Source organism: Phocoena phocoena, chromosome 16, assembly GCF_963924675.1.
Source record: "Phocoena phocoena chromosome 16, mPhoPho1.1, whole genome shotgun sequence".
NCBI lineage: Eukaryota > Metazoa > Chordata > Mammalia > Artiodactyla > Phocoenidae > Phocoena > Phocoena phocoena.
Window position 1 is genome coordinate 63,303,743 of NC_089234.1, and position 20,887 is coordinate 63,324,629.

Genomic DNA, 20,887 nt, shown 5'->3' on the forward strand with positions numbered 1-20,887 from the left:
AGTAAAGCACAAGAGTTCTCCTCACAAAGAGAGAACACTTGTTTTTTCTTTTCTTCTTTTATACCTACATGAGAAGATGGATGTTAGCTAAAGCTATTGTGGCAATCAATTCACAACATATGTAAATCAAACCATCATGTTGTACAGCTTAAACTTATACAGTGATGTATGTCAATTATTTTTCAATAAAACTGGGGTGGGGAAATCTTATTTCCTACCTGTGGAGGTGAACTCTGAATCACCAGGTCAACCTCAGGAATGTCCAAACCACGGGCAGCCACATTGGTTGCCACCAAAACTTTAAAACTACCCTCTCTGAAGCCTTTCAGTGTAATTTCTCTTTGTGACTGTGCAATATCGCCATGTAAACACTGGGCATTCTATATGAAAAAAAAAAAAAGGAGAAATAAGTGTATAGCACATATTTGCAATTCATAGCACCAAACACCATACAGTCTGTGCTCTTTTCTGTTGCTGTTGTTTTTAAATCTTACCTTCTGATAATTATAAAAATACATGCGTATTGTTTTTAAAAACTCAAATGTTACAGAAAAGCATTTAACATAAAATGCAAAAGCTTCCCTTAATATCAGCCTCCTAATAATTAACTGCTAACAGTTTGGTGAATATTCCTCCGCATATTTTTTTTTTTTTTTTTTTTGCGGTACGCGGGCCTCTCACTGTTGTGGCCTCTCCCGTTGCGGAGCACAGGCGCCAGACACGCAGGCTCAGCGGCCATGGCTCACGGGCCTAGCCGCTCCGTGGCATGTGGGATCTTCCCGGACCGGGGCACGAACCTGTGTCCCCTGCATCAGCAGGCGGACTCTCAACCACTGCGCCAGGGAAGCCCCGCATATTATTTTTTAAATACATACACACACACAGACCCCTCACAAATCCTAGCATATAATTTTATGTATTCACCTATAAAAATGGGGTTTTACTATATATGTACTGTTTTACAACCTGCCTTATAAATTTTTTATATCTTAGCCATTCTTCTACATCTATAGATATATATCTACTTAATTTTTTTAAACTATACATGATTTCTTCATATGGCTGCAGTATCTTTTTTTTGGCCATGCCACACAGCTTGCAGGATCTTAGTTCCCTGACCAGGGATTGAACCTGGGCCCTGGCAGTGAAAGTGCCAAGTCCTAACCATTGGACCGCCAGGGAATTCCCAGTATCATTTATTTTAGCAGTACCCTACTGATTTGGGTAGGATCCAAATTTTCATCTTCAGAAACAATGCTACAACGAATAACCTTGTACTTACAACTGCAGACCCCTTAGTATATTTCAGTAGGTTACCTATCTAGAAGTTGAATTTCTGGGTCAAAAATTATGAACATTTAACATTTTAATAGCTATTACTATTAAATTAAAACTGTATTATAAAAAGAAGCTGTAAATAAACAAACAAAAACCAGACTCACAGACATAAAGAACAGACTTGGGGTGGCCAAGGGGAAAGGGGGGTGGGGGAGGGATGGGAGGTTGGGGTTAGTAGATGCAAACTATCTCATATAGAATGGATGGACAAAAAGGTCCTACTGTATAGCACAGGTAACTATATTCAATGTCCTGGGATAAACCAAAATGGAAAAGAATATAAAAAAGAACGTATATACATGTATAACTGAGTCACTTTGCTGTACAGCAGGAATTAACACAATATTGTAAATCAACTATACTTCAATTTAAAAAGAAGAAATTATGCCCATTTACTCTTCAACATTCTATGAGTGTTTATTTCATCTTACCCCACATATATATATATATATATACCGCCCACCTGTATATTATGAATCATTATAATCCTTGTAAACCTAATAGGCAAAAATGATTTCCCAATGTTGTTCTAATTTACATTTCTGTAATTTTCAGTGAAGCTGAACCAATTTATACTGGGTTGATCTTCCATGTATGCTGCAAATAATTTCCTAGTATTCCAAATAAATTTCCTAGTATTCTTAGCCACTATTAAAAGTTTGTAACAATTATTTAACTCCAACAGTACCTAAACTGCAGCATCTAAGCATAATGCATTCACGAGTGAATTCACTGAGCACTTGCTATGCTCCAGGTACTATGCCAGGTTCTGGAACAATCATAAAGAAACGACCCTGGGACAGACAAGTTGACAAGTATTTTCAATACAGTATGATATGTGCTATAAGAAGGTGCAGGGTGCTATAGAAATACCTAAGAGGGGAACCTAACTCAATCTAGTTTGAAGGGAAGGCAGCACTGAAGCTGAGACCTGACAGAGAATAAGGAACTAGTAGTCAGGTTAAAAAAAAAAAAAAAAAAAAAAAGGAGGTTAGGGAGTTCCAGAAAGAAGAAATATCACACATAATTAATGTTTCTGGCAAACTACAAATATTTGAGTATTGCTGAAGCACAGAGTTAAAAGGAGAAGTGGTGAGAGATGAGACTGAAAAGGAGTATGAATTTTATCCTGAGGACAATATGGAACAATTGAATGATTGTAAGCAGAAAATTTTCATGAACATATTTGTATTCTAGAAGGAATATTCTGGCTACCATGTATAGAATATATTAGACAAGGGCAAGGCAAAAGCTAGGGAGACTCAGATAGCAGACTGTTGTAGAAATTCAGGAGAGATATCAGTGGCCTCATCAAGGCAGTGGCAATGACCATTTATTCATTTAACAAATATGTGGTAATCTACACATCAGGTACTAGGGATAAAATGGCAAACAAAAATTAAAACTTTCTCTGTCCTCATCGTCTTGATACTCTGGTCGAGGAAATGGACATTAATCAAGTAATTAGGCACACAAATAAATTTAGCCAACAAGTGTAACTCAAGATGCATGGGTCTAAGAGGCAAAGGGCGTTTAGAAGAGGATAACCTGACCTAGTTTGGGGCAAGAAGAATTTACAGAAAAGTACTCTGGACTGATATCTGAAGGATGGGAGCTGCTAGGCAAGACAGACTACAAGTTCAAGAGCCCTGTGGTGACAGTAAAAATAGGTATGGTGAGAGTGCAGAAATAAGGGGAAAGTGTGATAAGATGAGGCTGGAAAGATAAGTAGGGGCTAGGCAGTAAATGAATTCAAGAACTATTAGCAGGGACTTCCCTGGTGGCGCAGAGGTTAAGAATCCACCTGTCAATGCAGGGGACACAGGTTCGATCCCTGGTCCAGGAAGATCCCACATGCTGCAGAGCAACTAAGCCCGTGCACAACTACTGAAGCCCACGTGCCCTAGAGCCCATGCGTCACAATTATTGAGCCCATGTGCCGCAACTACTGAAGCCTGCGTGCCTAGAGCCCATGCTCCACAACAAGAGAAGCCACCGCAATGAGAAGCCCGCACACCACCACAAAGAGTAGCCCCTGCTCGCCGTAACTAGAGAAAGCCTGTGCACAGCAACAAAGACCCAACACAGCCAAAAAAAGAAAAAAGAAAAAAATAAATACTAGTATATGAAATTGGGAGGACTTGGTGAAGGGAGTGGAAATGAGGTATAAGGGAAAGAACCATATATATGACTCCCAGATTTTGAGCTTCTGCAACAGAAGTAGGGAAGAAATGGACCATTTTAAACCATAGGAAATAGAATCTTAAAATACTTTGTAGTTACCTGGATGGCAAAAGGAAGGAAGAGAACTCAAGGGTGATATGTAGATTTCTGGCTTGAACTATGGGTATCATTCAACAACAGGGAATGCTGGAGACAGTGGGTATAAGCATATAAAAGAATAAACTCAATTTTAGGTAGACAGTGGGTTGGGGTGTCTGTGGCCAGTATGATAAACACAAGTCTAGATTCTGGAGACAGAGCTAACCTGGAAAAAGATTTGGACATCATCAGCATATACACAATGACTGGAACCACAGGAGTGATTAGATAGATATATTTATCTATACACATCTCTGTACTTCTATATTTCTACACTTATTGACTGCTTATTATAAAAGCACTATACTAAATACTTTAAATGATAATTTATTTAAGTCTTAAAAGTATGAAAAAAATTTTAATAACACTTTTTAAAAAAGATTATTAATTAATTAATTTATTTATTTATTTATTTATGGCTATGTCAGGTCTTAGTTACAGCAGGCGGGATCTTTCGTTGCGGCACACGGGCTTCTCTCTAGTTGTGGCATGCAGGTTTTTCTCTTCTCTAGCTGTGGTGCGTGGGTTCCAGAGCGCGTGGGCTCTGTAGTTTGCGGTGTGCGGGCTCGTTGAGGCATGCGAGCTCAGTAATTGAGGCACGCGGGCTTAGCTGCCCCACAGCATGTGTGATCTTAGTTCCCTGACCAGGGATGGAACCTGTGTCCCCTGCACTGGAAGGCGAATTCTTTACCACTGGACCACCAGGGAAGTCCCTAATACCACTTTTTAAAAAGGAAACATGGGCACTGAAATAGGAAGTTATTTGCCCAAGGTTATACAGCTAGTAAGTAACACAACTGGGATTTAAATCCAGATCTGGGAACTCCCCAGGTCCAGCGGCTAAGACTCCGCACTCCCAATGCAGGGGGCTCGTGTTCGATCCCTGGTCGGGGAACTAGATCCTGCATGCTGCAACTAAGAGTTCACATGCTACAACTAAAAAAGATCCTGCGTGCCACAAGTAAGACCTAGTGCAGCCAAATAAATAGATAAATATAAAAAAAAAAAAAAGTTAAAAGCAAAAAAAATCTTGATCTGTCAGACTCCAAACTGCAACTAATCACTATGCTCAGAAAAAATATGTTAAGTGAGAAGAAACAATTACAGAGGTTAGAACTGTGAGGAATGCCAATATTTAAAGTACAAGTAAGGGACTTCCTTGGTGGTGAAGTGGTTAAGAATCCACCTGCCAATGCGAGGGACACAGGTTCGAGCCCTGGTCCAGGAAGATCCCACATGCTGTGGAGCAACTAAGCCCCTGCACCACAACTACTCAGCCTGTGCTCTAGAGCCCACGAGCCACAACTACTGAAGCCCGTGTGCCACAACTACTGAAGCCCACGCGCCTAGATCCTGTGCTCCACAACGAGAGAAGCCACTGCAATGAGAAGCCCGCGCACCGCAACGAAGAGTAGCCCCCGCTCTCAGCAACTAGAGAAAACCCGCGTGCAGCAGTGAAGGCCCAATGTAGCTAAAAATTAAATAAATGAATAAATAAATTTATAAAAACAAACAAAAGAAAAAAACAATACCTCTGCAAGACAGCTGCTGCTGAGTGTTCTAAAGCAAAGAAAGTAAAGGTAAATTAACTACTCTTCAACATTCTTTCACTATTTAGACTCTCTGTTTTTACTGGATACAAAGCTAAAGTTACACAATTAGTTAAAATGATACTGGAGAAGATGGTGGCTGCACTGTCTTTGAATCTCCAGTTCTCACATAAAAACAAACAGGGCAGGACTTCCCTGGTGGCGCAGTTGTTAAGAATCTGCCTGCCAAGGCAGGGGACACGGTTGGAGCTCTGGTCTGGGAAGATCCCACATGCCACAGAGCAAGTAAGCCTGTGAGCCACAACTACTGAGCCTGCACTCTAGAGCCCACAAGCCACAACTATTGAGCCCACATGACACAACTACGGAAGCCCGTGCGCCTAGAGCCTGTGGTCTGCAACGAGAAGCCACTGCAATGAGAAGCCTGCACACCTCAATGAAGAGTAGCCCCCACTCGCCCCAACTAGAGAAAGCCCACGCGCAGCAGTAACAAAGACCCAACCCAGCCAAAAATAAAAATAAATAAATAAAACAGGGCAACTAGGATGACAAAATAAAAAATCCACAAAGATCTATGACAAAACTTAGTGACAAGATATTTTCATGGTTTCCAAAATATGAGCAGGTAGGGACAAAACCTGTATGTATTAGGGGTGAAGGGGAGGGGGGAACTTGCTAGTCCTAAGAACAGATACTCCCTGGAAAGTATAATGGGCCAATTTGAGAAAGTCAGCTGAAACTGGGAGAATTTCTGCACATTCAAGGGTAACTGTGAGACAGAGGTAAGGTGTGAAAGAGGCTAGAACATCCTGGGCCCACATGAACCTTCAAAACTAACAAACCAATGATCCCTTGCCAGGACAAAGTGCCCCCACATTGAGGAGAAATTATTGGACCTAGAACCCAAACTGAGGATGCCAGGGATCCCAGAAACAAAGGAAAGAGATGACCCAGATAAAAGTGAGGGGAAAAATCAACCAGAGCTCAGAAAGAGGGAGACCTTTATTTTTTCTAACAGCTTTATTGAGACATAATTTGTAGACTGTACCTTAAACACGATCAAAAATAAGAGAGGCAGGGCTTCCCTGGTGGCGCAGTGGTTGGGGGTCCGCCTGCCAACGCAGGGGACACAGGTTCGAGCCCTGGTCCGGGAAGATTCCACGTGCCGCGGAGCAACTAAGCCCGTGCGCCATAACTACTGAGCCTGCGCTCTAGAGTCCGCGAGCCACAACAACTGAAGCCCGCGCGCCTAGAGCCCGTGCTCTGCAACAAGAGAAGACACTGCAATCTGCACACCGCAATGAAGAGTACCCCCTGCTCACCACAACTAGAGAAAGCCCGCACTTAGCAACGAAGACCCAAAGCAGCCAAAAATAAATAAATAAATTTATTTAAAAAAAAAAAAAGAAGTAGAAACAAAGGACAAAGACTTTTCATAAATGAAGAATATATTGGAAGAAATACAAGACTGATTAAACACAACAGATGATACCTTAATTTTGAAAATTTTGAAAACTGAAATAAAGAAAAAGATAAAAAAGATTTGAGATAAAGAGACAAAGGATAGAGGAAAAAAGAGCCAACATACATGTAACAAGAGTCCCTAAAGAAAAAAGCCAAAGCAATCAGACAAACCAAATATCAATAAATTAGGATTCAAGAAAATTTTGCTGAAATTAAAAAATACATATATTTGAAACTACAAGTTGTGTACACTGTGTACTCAGAAGAACAACACCAAAATATATTCTAGTAAAACTACTGATTTTTAAAGAAAAAGGAAAAAAGCTTTTGTATTCAGGCAAAAAACCAAATCACTTATAAGGTGAAAAAAAAAATCAGATTGGCATCAGACTTTTTATTACAGTATGCTTTATTCCAATGGAAAAACATATTTAATATACTGAAGGAAAGAAAATGTGAACCAAGAATGTTATATCCATCCAAAATTATTTTTAAGGTATAAAGTTACAAACAAGCTATTATCAATAGTGAATATTGTTTCCATGAGCCCTTCCTTGGGAATCTTCTAGATAACAAGTGACAGACGACAACAACAAAAAACTGGAGAGACATTGACACAGGGACCAAGGGTGTTATTATCAATGAATGTTAACATCACAAAAAGAGAAAGAACTACACATTATATACCTCCTGATGGAAGTGCACCACTGCCTATGAAATAATTTTGCCACAAACAAACAAACCTGAATTTATAGGAAATACAGAAAACAGAAGAGCATGTTAAATGATATCACAGGGAAGCAATACTCTAGATTATGAAAACTTGGTTTCTTAAACAATAATAAAAAGAACTACAAGAAAAAAACAGATGGAAGAATCCATATATTGAAGAGACTTAATGAAATCACACAACACAAGACTCTTATTTGGGGCTTCCCTGGTGGCTCAGTGATTAAGAATCCACCTGCCAATACAGGGGACACAAGTTCGAGCCCTGATCCGGGAAGATCCCACGTGCCACGGAGCAACTAAGCCCGTGCGCCACAACTACCGAGACTGCGCTCTAGAGCCCGCAAGCCACAACTACTGACCCGTGTGCCACAGCTACTGAGCCCGCACGCCACAGCTACTGAAGACCACACGCCTAGAGTCTGTGCTCCACAATAAGAGAAGCCACCACAATGAGAAGCCTGCACACCGCAATGAAGAGTAGCCCCCGCTCGCCCCAACTAAAGACTGCACACAGCAACGAAGACCCAACACAGTCAAAAAAAATTAATTAATAAAAAAAAAAAAGACTCTTATTTGGATCCAGGTTCCAAATAACAAACTACAGAAAACAGAGCATGTATGAGGCAATTGAGAATCTAAAGACTAATTTATATTTGAAGATTTTAATTACTATTAATTTTTTAGATGTCATAACAGTACTGTGAGTGTTTTTGTTTGTTTTTTAAATTTATTTATTATTCACTTTTGGTTGCATTGGGTCTTCGTTACTGTGCGCGGGCTTTCTCTAGTTGCGGCAAGCGGGGCTACTCTTTGCTGCGGTGTGCGGGCCTCTCACTGCAGTGGACTCTCCTGTTGTGGAGCATTGGCTCTAGATGCACGGGCCTCAGTAGCTGTGGCACGCAGGCCCAGCAGCTGTGGCTCGCGGACCCTAGAGCGCAGGCTCAGCAGCTGTGGCGCACGGGCTTAGTTGCTCCACGGCATGTGGGATCTTCCCGAACCAGGGCTTGAACCCTTGTACCCTGCACTAGCAGGCAGGTTCCCAACCATTGCGCCACCAGGGAAGCCCGTATTGTGAGTTTTTAAAAAAATAACCCTTTCCTGGCCTTCCCTGGCAGTCCAGTGGTTAAGACCCCGCGCTTTCACTACAGGGGGGCACGGGTTCGAACCCTGGTTGGGGAACCAAGATCCCACATGCCACATGGTGCAGCCAAAAGAATAAATTAAAAAAAAACAATAATAATGCTTTTCCATTAGAGATACGTACCCAAATATTTATGGGCATAATAACATGTTATCTAAGGTTTGCTTCAGAATAATTTCAGAAGCAAGAAATGAGTGGGCATTTGGATGAAATAAGATAATTGTTGCAGCTGGAAAAAGAACACATCATTGCACTGTCAACTTCTGTGTATGTCTTGTATAAGTTTGAAATTTTCTACTATAAAAAGTTAACAGCAAAAAACACATGGATTTAGTGTTCTGATCCATTCATTCAATAGATATTTGCGATTCTTCTTATACACAACTCTAAAATATTACCCACAGAAACTCATTTTGTTTCACTCTTTGTATTTTCAAGATCACATTTGCAAAGTTTTAAGAAAACTTCTGGTGAAAACGGATAGAATTCTATCCTGATTTAACAGATCATGAGAGGCTGGCTATAAATTCTTTCTGAATGAGACTCAATTCCAAGAATGACTATCAAACCTAGTCCACAAAGGACATGATTTTTTTTTTTTTTTTTTTTTTTTTTTTTTTTTGCAGTACGCGGGCCTCTCACTGTTGTGGCCTTTCCCGTTGCAGAGCACAGGCTCTGGATGCACAGGCTCAGTGGCCATGGCTCACGGGCCCAGCCGCTCCACGGCATGTGGGATCTTCCCAGACCGGGGCACAAACACGTGTCCCCTGCATCAGCAGGCGGACTCTCAACCACTGCGCCACCAGGGAAGCCCCATGATTTTTTTTTTGCTCAGTGATTCATACCTATAATCTCAATTAGAGAAAGCATGAAAAAAGACTTACCTGTTTTATGTGTGGATTCATGGCCATTTCAGTTACATTCTTTTTGGTCTCACAGAAGATAATAGCCCTCCCTTCAGACCCACTGTAGACTTGAAGGACATCTCCAATAACTGCTGGCCTCTGAGACCAATGGCACTGGATGGCCAGATGCTTTGAAGAAAGAAAATATCAAATATCTGCTTCATTAAAATTATTGAAAAAGATTTCTCTTGTACATTGCTTTTTCTATTTGTTCAAGAATTGGCCTTCCTGGAAGACAATAAGACAACGATTCTCCCCAACCCCATTTGAAAATAGCAATCAGTAGGTGAAAGGATAAGCAAATTGTAGTGTACTTATACAGTGGAATACCGTTCAGTGATTAAAGGAACCAACTACTGATCCATGCGACAATATGGATGAATCTCAAAACATATGCTGGGTGAATGAAGGCTTACAGAAAAAGAGTATACACAATATGATTCCATTTGTCTGAAGCTCTAAACCAGGCAAAACTAATCTATAATCTATGATGCAAAAAAAGCAGAACAGTACTTGCTCCTGAACGGGGACTGGGCAGGGGCACGGGTGAACTTTCTGGGATCATGGTAATATTCTTTGTTTTGATAGGGGTTTGGGTTACACAGGTGTATGAATTTGTCAAAACGAAGCAAATGTACACTTAAAATTTTGCATTCTATTGTATGTAAATCTTATCTCAAAAATTGTAAATATTAGGTGGACGAACCTTGAAAACATTATGCTACACAAAAGAAGCCCGACACAAAAAAGCCACATGTTGTAATGATTACATTTATATGAAATAACGAGAAGAGGTAAATCCATCGAGACAGAAAGCAGATTGATGGTTGCCAGGGGCTAGGAGAAGGGGGGAATAGGGAGTAAATGCTTAATAGTTACAGGATTTCCTTTTCGGGTAACGAAGCGTTTTGAAGTAGATAGAAGCAATGGTTGTATAACACTGTGAATGTACTAAATGACACTGAATGATACACTTCAAAGTGGTTAATTTTAGTTATGTGAACTTTACTTCAATAAAAAAATTGTAAATATTGAAATCTAGCTAAAGATATGCAAACTAAAATACTTATGAGGAATTATACTGATTTCTGCAATTTGAAATAAATAAAAAAATAAGATGGATATAGGGATGAGTAGATATGCAATAAAGCAAATATAGCAAAATATTAATGGCAGAATCTAGCTGGTGGGTATATGCGTGTTCACTGTAAAATTCTCTCAACTTTTCAGCCTGTTTGAAACCTTCATGATAAAATGTTGGGGAAAAAATACACTGTAACATTTTAAGTCTGTGCATTTTAACATATTAATCTCAATAACATTGTTTAAAACAATTAATTACATAACACAGGGAAAAAAGAGATAAGCACAAAGAAGAAACTAAGAATCATTTGTACCAGGTATGTCAAAGTCTTGCTTCTTCCTCCCTACCTCTCAAAAATAAAAATAAAAAAGATCCTGAATCTGATCAAGCCCCACAATCTACCATCAACTCACAGGAAAATGAAAGCAGAGGGACATGTTAACTAACACCACAGGGCTGCAAATCAGCAAAACTGAGACTATGGGAAACTTGTAAGACAAATGATCGGTTCTTTTCAATAAAAAATTGCAAAGAAAAAAAGGGACACAGGGACCTGTATTTTAAAGGATTTAACAGAGGAATGGATAAAGAAGATGTGGAGTATACATAAAATGGAATATTACTCAGCCATCAATAAGAAAATGAAACCTTGCCATTTTCGACTACATGGATGAATCTAGAAAGTAAGTCAGACAGAGAGACAAATACTGTATGATCTCACTTATATGTGGAATCCTAAAAAACAAAACAAAACAAAATGAAAACAGACACACAGATACAGAGCACAAAATGGTGGTTGCCAAAGTGCGGGCAGGGGAGATGGGGACCCAAAACAGGTAAAGGGGATTAACAGATACAAAGTTCTAGCCACGGGGATGCAATATACAGCATAAGGAATACGGTCAAAAATATTGCAGCAGGGGCTTCCCTGGTGGCGCAGTGGTTGAGAGTCCACCTGCGAATGCAGGGGACACGGGTTCATGCCCCAGTCCGGGAAGATCCCACATGCCACGGAGCAGCTGGGCCCGTGAGCCGTGGCCGCTGAGCCTGCGCGTCCAGAGCCTGTGCTCCGCAACGGGAGAGGCCACAACGGTGAGAGGCCCACGTACCGCAAAAAAAAAAAAAAAAAAAAAAAAAAATATTGCAACAACTTTGTATGGGAACAGATGGTTATTAGATTTATTGTGGTGATCGTTTCACAATATATGCAAATATCAAATCACTATGCAGTACACCTGAAACTAACAAAATAGTGTACGTCAACTATATTTCAATTAAAAAAAAAGATGGTGAATAAACATTCAACACATGGATAAAAAAAGACTTAAGACATATAGATTGGTAGCAATATAAGGATCTTACTTGAATCCATATTCAAACAACCTATTTACAAAAAAAAGACAACTAGGGTAATGTGAACACTAGATATTTAAAGATATTAAAAAATTGGGTTTTTTTACTATGATGGTAACTTTGTGGTTTTTTGTTTGTTTGTTTTTAAAGAGCCCTTATTCTTTTAAAAAAATATATAATTATACAAAAATGAAATGATGACTGGACTGCTTCAAATGTAAGGATTAAAGAATGTATGGGGGTATAGAAAAGATCAGTGTTAAAGCCTGGTGATGGGTACATCAGATACTTTGTACTATTCAACTTTTGTACATGTTTGAAAGTGTCCTTAATAAACTTTTCTCTTTTCTTTTTTTAATTTTTTGGCTGCACTAGGTCTTAGTTGCAGCATGCGGGATCTTCGTTGCGGCATGCGGGCTCTCAGTTGCTGCATGCATGCGGGATCTAATTCCCCAACCAGGGGTCGAACCCAAGCCCCCTGCATTGGGAGTGCACAGTCTTACCCACTGGAGTACCAAGGAAGTCCCATTAATAAACTTTTCTTCACTGATACATTTTATGCTCTTAATGTAAAACTTTCAGCCATTACAAAATAAACAAAAAGCTTCCTTTGGCCATCCCATACTATAAAAGTCCTCTTTCCCAGAAGTAAACATTATTATTAGTTTGATGTTTATCCTTCCCACCTAACTTTGTACATAAATACCTAAAGAATCCATTTAGGATTATTTGTGTATTTTTTAAAATAGTATGATTCAGTAATTATCATTTTATAATCTGGTTTTTATGAGTCAAATTCATTCTTTTTAACCATTACATTGTATTTATAGATTATACTCTTGTTCACCTGGACTATTTTTATTTACATACACATATATGTACATCTGTCAAATGTAAAAGTGACATATATGGTACATACCTGTCAAAATAATGCAAATATTACCTTTAATTCTTTTTTTTAAAAAAAACTATAGGTTTAAATTTTCATGGAGTCAAAATTATAAACCTTTTCCTTTATGGTGCTTTCTTCTGTCTTCTGTCTTTATGTTTAGAAAAGCCTACCCTTTCCTCAAATCAAATAACTGTTGACCTACAATCTGCTGTAAATTATTTTATGGCTTAATTTTTTTAAATCTTCGGGAATATTTTTGGTATACAGTATGAAATGAGGATCTTTTTTCCACCTAAGCTTTAACAAATTGCCCCAACACCAGCAAATTGTGATGAATTACTTCGTTTTTCACATTCTACATACTTTAAGTCTGTCTCTATGGATGCCTGTATATCTCCTGTTAGGACTTGCCTGTTCACAAACTTTCTCCCCCTATTTATTTTACTCTGCTCCTGAGTCTCAAACTATAGAAATACATAGGTATCTTATTGACTACGGGCAAAAAAGAGATATTTGGCCTGAACTGGTACCCAAAACATAAGTTTAACTTCAACAAATTTCAAAATATCAACTAAAAGCTAAAATCTATCACACTGGAAAGCTACTTACTTCCACAGTAGTTGCAGCCTTTTGAGTCATTTTCCCAACAAGGTCAACCTGTTCATATCTGGATTTCATGTATTTTTTTGCAACTTTGTATACCCACTGTGGGCAAGTTGCAGAAAAAAGTAAAGTCTGAGGATTGTCTTCAGAATCTTAAATAAACAAAAAGAATTCAAATGCTTTCTTAATTTCTTAATATCCCACAATGTAGTCAGCTCTTAAAAATCCCCCCAACTTCAAAGAAATAATGAAAAATTCAAAACTTGGGCTGAATTTTGAACATATAAACTTTACTGCAATTATCAAAACTTTCTACTTTCAAAACTGAGGGAAAATATCAATATGAAGAAACTGAACCTAGAAGGAAGATGAGAATTTAAGAAATAACAATGAGCAAAGAAATCAGTAAAATGAGTTAGTAAAACTACTTACTATAAAATAATACATGGAAGAAAGCAAAGAAAGCTAAGAAAATGGTTAAAGTATGCTATTGTACTTTCTTGTTCAGGAAGAAAACAGATACCAAATACCTTTAGTTTTGTTAGAACACTGGGGACGATGTATTAAAAATCATAAAGTAAAAAATTCATAAGCTTTTAGATAAGAAAAGAATTGCTAATGTGCTTATTTTGAATTAGGATATACCAGTTTTGTAGGATTCATGGATAATATCTTCAACTTGTTCAGCAAAACCTAAATCTAACATTTGATCCACTTCATCAAGCACAACATGGCGCAGTTTAGAAAGATCTAATCGGCCGCTCTGCAGATGATCTTTGATACGACCAGGGGTCCCAACCAAGATGTCAATACCATTTCGAATATGATTAACTGTGAGAGGAGAGAAATATCAATAATATGTAAAAATTCAAATGTAGATTTTAGATTTGAGTAGCAAATAGATCTTTGTGCTACCATCAGACATGTTCACTCACTTTGGCTTTGATATGATGTTCCACCATAAAAACACGCCACACTGAGTTTCCTAGTTATATCTTTGAAGTCTTTGGCTACTTGGTTTGCCAGTTCCCTTGTAGGAGCCAAAACAAGTACCTGAGCAAAAGGTTTAAAAAACAAAGAGGTAAGTTTCTGTAGACCTCGAAGTTCAAACTGAGAAGACTATTTTTTAAGGTGCATTTAAAACTAGGAATCTCATCATTAATGTCATAGTATTTAAAGACAGAGCACAAATAACAAGAACAGCTTATGAAAAAAAAAAAAAAAAGAACAGCTTATGTTTATTATATCCTCCCTTACTTCCTTAAGGTCCCCTTTCAAAAGTCACTTTCTCAGTGAGGTTCCTAACCCTCTTTTCATATCCTCCCAACTGTGCTTAACTGTTTCTCCTTAGCACTTACACCATATAAAATATTTATATTCTACTGATTTGCTCATTGTCTCACCCACTAAAATGTAAGCTCCATGAAGACAGGGATTTACGTCAGTACTATTTATTATTGATGTCAGTACTGTTATTTATGTCATACTATTCAATATATTCCCTGAACTTCAAACAGTCCCTGGCACAGAATAGATACTCAAAAAATATTTGTTTAATGAGGGAATGAATGAATGCCCAATATGTGCCATTTTTTAAAAAGAAATATTTCAATTTATTTGTTAAGTAGAATATGAAACTGAATCTGTAGCTAGTACCAGAGAATGGACTTAACTGTTTGGTGTTTAATGAGAGCAGCTTCTTCTACACAGGATCCCAAGAGACTTACTGAAAAAGGGGCAAAGCCCCTTATTAAGCAAATAAAACTCATGTTTCAAACAGGTTATACAAAAATTGATTTACCTCTATTTCTCTTTTTTTGATATTTAGAAAGTGCAGATTTAACAAAAAGTAGCCATAAACTTTCTATGTACAATGCCGATCATAATTCTGCAAACAACAATAGTGCTTTACACGAATTATTTAATTTGATCCTCACAAAAACCCAATGAGGTGGCATTATTTTCCCAGTTTTACAAATGAGGAGCATGAGTCTTAGAGAAGTTGAGTCTTGCCCAAGATCAAGTAGCTAGAAGTGGTGGAGCTGGAATCTCCAGTAATGTCCTTCTAGCATAAAAGCTTTTTAAATGCAGTGTTGGGACTGTGTCCTATTTCTATTACTTTCAGACTTCCTAATTTCACCTAAGAAACAGAATTCTCTAAAAAAAGATTTGTCCTGTTCCAAGACCACTATTATTTAATTACATTCATATATGTGAATTTACTTTCACACTGCAATAATATTTAGGAGTCTCAAAGAACAAATTACTTTTAGCCACATATCTGTTCAAATTTTGATACTGATTCTTTTTCTTGGCCGCGCTGCGCGGCATGCAGGATCTTAGTTCCACAACCAGGGATGGAACCCGTGCCCGCTGCAGTGGAAGTGTGGAGTCTTAACCACTGGACTGCCAGGGAAGTCCCAATACTGATTCTTTTCTTCTTCACGTTTATGAACCTGAAAGTGAACATAGGTTCTAAAAGGGTCAAATTTTAGGCTAAAATTTCACTAGGTCCTCTCTGTTCTTTACTACTGATAAATTAAGACAGATCTCCAGTACTCCAACAACACAGGGAGTAGCAGTATCATTTCTACAATACTCTTAAAGTCAATCAGTAAAATAAATATTATTTACTGAATGACCAAATAAATAAATACCACTTCAGCAAAATTACTGTTTAAAAGCAAAGGTTAGAACTGAAAAAAGAGAAGAAAAAGGTCACTAAATATATAACTGTAAATACTCCTAAAATCAGATATGCTGGCTTCATAATATACAGTTATCAAAGACATCTATGGATCCATACACATTACATTCATACGTAATAACTCACTTTAGTTTTACTTGAGATTTATCTTAAAGATCAAATTTTTGCTTTAGGACCCAAATTTTTACTTTATGCCCCAGGACTGACTAACTTTTCTATCTTTGGGGTACTTGAACTTAAGACCAGTATATTGTGGTTTGTCTGTTTGTTTTTTTTGGTCACGCTGTGCAGCTTGCAGGATCTTAGTTCCCAGATTCAATCCCTGCTTGGAGATTGAACCCGGGCCACGGCAGTGAAAGCGTCGAGTCCTAACCACTGGACCACCAGGGCATTCCCAAGACCAGTATACTCTTTCTTTCTCTTTCCATTAATGTTTAAACCTTTTACTCCCTATAATGGTTACCTTTGGTGAGCGGCTTTTTTTAATTGTCTCTTGATTTCTTTGGAGTCTTTCAATCAAGGGGATGGCAAAAGAGAATGTCTTTCCTGTTCCTGTCCGCGCTTGAGCAATTAAATCTTTTCCTTCATATACAGGACCAAAAGTCTTAACTTGAATAGGAAAGAGATATGTTACCCCTCGACCTGTAAAATGAGATTTCATTGAAATATTTACTTAAGACCAGCAATAGGAAAAACTACATTTATTTGAAAATAACATTCCTGATTCATCAACATGTGCCTAAAGATACATCACCTAACAACATTTACAGTTATTCCTACCCCAAAGAGGAATTATTTAAAAATTGGTCTGAGGGACTTCCCTGGTGGCACAGTGGTTATGAATCTGCCTGCCAATGCAGGGGACACGGGTTCGAGCCCTGGTCCAGGAAGACCCCACATGCCGCGGAGCAACTAAGCCCATGAGCCACAGCTACTGAGCCTGAGCTCTAGAGCCCGTGAGCCACAACTACTGAGTCCTGCGCACCTAGAACCTGTGCTCCGCAACAAGAGAAGCCACCGCAATGAGAAGCCCGCTCACTGCACTAGAGAAAGCCGGAGTGTAGCAATGAAGACCCAACGCAGACAAAAATAAATAAATAAAATAAATTTTTAAAAAAATTCATTGTACCTTTCAGAAGCTTTATAGTCTCTTCAGAAATAGGGAAATTGGAGAAGGCTCCTTCTTTCTGTTCACGTGTTAGGGTCTGTCAAAATGAAATCAAAGACCTAACTGATATAGTTCATATCCTACCAGGTATTTAGAATCTTTCACTCATTTACTGCTTTTAGCTCTACTAAATGAACTAACAAACCAACTTTAGTTAGTATTTGCAAAAACTGTATAGATTAACTTACAAGATAAATTCTTTTAATTTCAAAACTATCTCTTTAAATAACAAGCTTAATATACTTTCCCATAATACATTTAAAAATGATTAATTCACACAAAAAACTCTTTAGAAATACATTTACTACACAGATCAAAATATAATTCCACCTGACTGAAGGTATTATGAAAGAGGTATTCAATAATCTAAATCATATTCACAGATATAGATAATATTAATTACAAAGATTAACACAAGCCTATAAAACCGCCCCAAAAGAAGCTAAGCAATGAGGAAAGTAAATTGTTTCTAAAACTAAAAGTTAAATAAGTTGTTCTATGAATCTAAAAAGCATTTTTTATGTCATTAATACAAGGAAAAGTTCCTGTAAGCTTGAAAATTTCTCAAACATATATAGAGGTTAGCATGACATTGTCATTTAACATCTATTGAAAACTTTGTGTACTAGTCAATGCATATATAGAACAAAGACAATACATCTACTTAAAAACTTTATTACTGGTTGTTTAAAGAAGGTAGTTCCAAAACCACACACCATAACAAGTTTCAAACTAAGACCAGATAAAAGACATAACATCAAATTCAAATTTAATCCATTTAAGCAAACCTCAATGTTATCTTTTTAAGATTAAAAGAAAAAAATTTGATTAGAAAAGTACACATTTTCATTGCAGAAATTTTAGAAACCATATTAAAAGAAAGAAATTGTAAACCATATTAAAAGAAAGAAATTGTAAAATTATCTACAATCCAATCAGCTAAAGACACATTTGAAACACACACTCCTCTACGCACATACACATTTTTAAATGAAATAAAATCATATGTATATACTACTTTGTAATCATTTTTTTCATTTAATTAGACTGAATACCTTTCTAACATATCTATGCCCTTTAAGATCAATGCATTCTATTACATAGGTATAGCATATTTTATCAAACCAATTGCCTACCATCAGACATTTAGGATGTTTAAATTTTTCGCTATTACCAACATCACTGTGATAAGATACTGATTCATACATCTCTGTACACCTCGTGATAATCTCCTTAGGAGGATAAATTCCTAGAAGCAGAACTCCTGAACCCTTACATAATCTAAACAAAATAATAAACAGTTAAGTTTATTACAATACAGAGCACTATAGCAGGCAAAATCCCAACAGAGCAAGAAGTACACTGCTGCTCAGCAATACAGATTTGTAGGGCCTTATTTAGAACAACTCTCTAACATGTATGCTTCCTGACAAATAGCAAACTCACAAATAAAAAAACACCGTATTGTAAAGCAAGGATTCAACATTTTTTCTCAAAGCTCCCCAAAGATTACACATTAAATTAAGCTCAAATGTATTTAAATTAACAGCAACTATCAGATTTTTTAAATGTAAAGATTATTAAATACCAAAAGTTATTAAGAATATTAAAGTTCTTTTTTGTTTAAGAGCTGAGTAATTTAATGACAATTTGTAATGCCCAGATAAACCTATGAACTCTGCTAGAGGAAAAGTGCAAAAACAGGGCTTCCCTGGTGGCGCAGTGGTTGAAAGTCCGCCTGCCGATGCAGGGGACACGGGTTCGTGCCCCGGTCCGGGAAGATCCCACATGTCGCGGAGCAGCTAGGCCCGTGAGCCATGGCCACTGAGCCTGCGCGTCCGGAGCCTGTGCTCTGCAACAGGACAGGCCACAACAGTGAGAGGCCCGCGTACCGGAAAAAAAAAAAAAAAAAAAGTGCAAGAACAAATTGAGTAAATTCTGTGGAAGAATATACCTACTCTAACAGATACTGGCAAAAGTAATGAGTCCAGGAATGAAGATTCTATACTAAGCATGTTTTCTATACCTCCCCAAAAATTAATATCCAGGAGAACAAATTTCTTCAGATCATTTTCATATGTTTCATTTGTTTTAAAAAAGCAAACAGCTTTAAGATTGAGTTACAGTAAGACCTAAAAATCACTGGAAGTTGCTATTGTTACAGAAGCACAAGAAACAGAAGGCAAAATATACAAAGTCAAGAGGCCTTTATGTACCCCGTTTCAGAAAGTCAGAACTTAATTCATGAGTAATGATGAGGGCTGAAATAACCGTAAGAAATGCAAGTAGGTGACCATCAATAAGCAATTTGGAAAATCTATTTAGGAACCCAAATGTACAGGAAAGGTTTAAACTTGACCAAGTCCCCCCCGCACCAATCTCTTCACCAAGAAAAAGGCAATATAATGAAAGAAACAAGAGACAAAGGGGAAAAGGCTCAGGTTTCAGCTGTATAGACTCCCCAGTCCAACTGAGAGTATTGGACAGTAAGCAGGAAACACTGTAGAATCAATTCTAATTAGTCTTAAAGAATCAAACTATCCTGTATTTCAAGGATAATGTCAAATGCAAAACAAAAAGTATCCATACCTCTTCTAGTTTATTTTCACTTGATTTATGAGTAGAACTATCTAAGGATGACACTCGCTTTGATTTTTTTTCATATTCATCAATATCTCCATTTGACAGATCTTTTCTTCTTGACTTACGAGATTTAGAAAATTCATCTGAAAGTCTATTACATCCTTCCTCAGTGTCACCATTTAGTTTCTCTTTCATTTTAGTTTTTTTGGGTTTGGGAGCATCCAGGTCATCTGCAACACCATTTTCTCTTGTTTCTGATTTCTCATCTGAGTCATAATGGTGCCTTGACTTCCTTCTATCACTCTGTGGAAAAACAAAGAAGCAGTGACAAGAGGGTGACAAGAGGGTCACAAGGTTTGCTTTGCTTTTAAGACTCTAGAGGAGTTAGAGTATGACTCCCCCAACCAGCAAAGCTCAATCTACAGTAATCTTGAAAAGGTACCTGGTAGAAATCCAGACTGGTTGCTAATGCCAAGCCTAAGCTTTACCTATTTCTTTCTTTCTCAGCCCAAATCTTGCACTCTTAAGACCTGGCCTCTAGTCCCTCTTTAATCCCATTATAACATTTAAGGGAAACTGAAATAGCTTCTTTTCAGTAAAAGAATGAGAACTCAAGATTTATAAATTAAAAAACAAGCAAAAACTTCTAATATCTCCAAGAAAAAAATTAATATTTACTGAGTACCTACCCAGCATTGTGTAATATGTTTTCAGCTTATCTTGTTTAAATCTTCATAACAACCCTATAAGGGAAGTACAGGTCCATAATCCCTTATCCGAAATTCCAATATCCATAAAGCTCTGAAAACCGAAAGTTTTTTTGTAATTTATTTGGAGACAAAACCTTACCTGACCTGAACTCATTTTGTGGCAAAATTTGTCTTCAACTGATGTGAGACTATCTGTAATCTTTATTTATTCCACTTAGTATGAATATTCACATTTAATATTAAGGTGTTTGATTATAGGTTCGGGGCCCCAAACCCTACTACGGTGTTACCCTTTTAAAAACCCCAGAATTTTGAATTCAACAACGTATCTAGCC

The 20,887-nt window shown here is 37.7% G+C and overlaps 1 protein-coding gene across 1 annotated transcript in view; it reads right to left on the minus strand.

The window, feature by feature from the left end:
* Positions 1–20,887, minus strand: part of DDX50 (DExD-box helicase 50) — a 32,571-nt gene that overhangs the window by 8,782 nt on the left and 2,902 nt on the right. The window contains exons 2-9 of the mRNA XM_065894935.1: positions 19,849–20,145; positions 17,221–17,296; positions 16,555–16,733; positions 14,320–14,437; positions 14,030–14,215; positions 13,391–13,536; positions 9,432–9,581; positions 219–380 (exon numbers count right to left, since the gene is read on the minus strand). Coding sequence (XP_065751007.1) covers positions 219–380; positions 9,432–9,581; positions 13,391–13,536; positions 14,030–14,215; positions 14,320–14,437; positions 16,555–16,733; positions 17,221–17,296; positions 19,849–20,145 — 1,314 coding nt within the window. The remainder of the gene's footprint in view (positions 1–218; positions 381–9,431; positions 9,582–13,390; positions 13,537–14,029; positions 14,216–14,319; positions 14,438–16,554; positions 16,734–17,220; positions 17,297–19,848; positions 20,146–20,887) is intronic.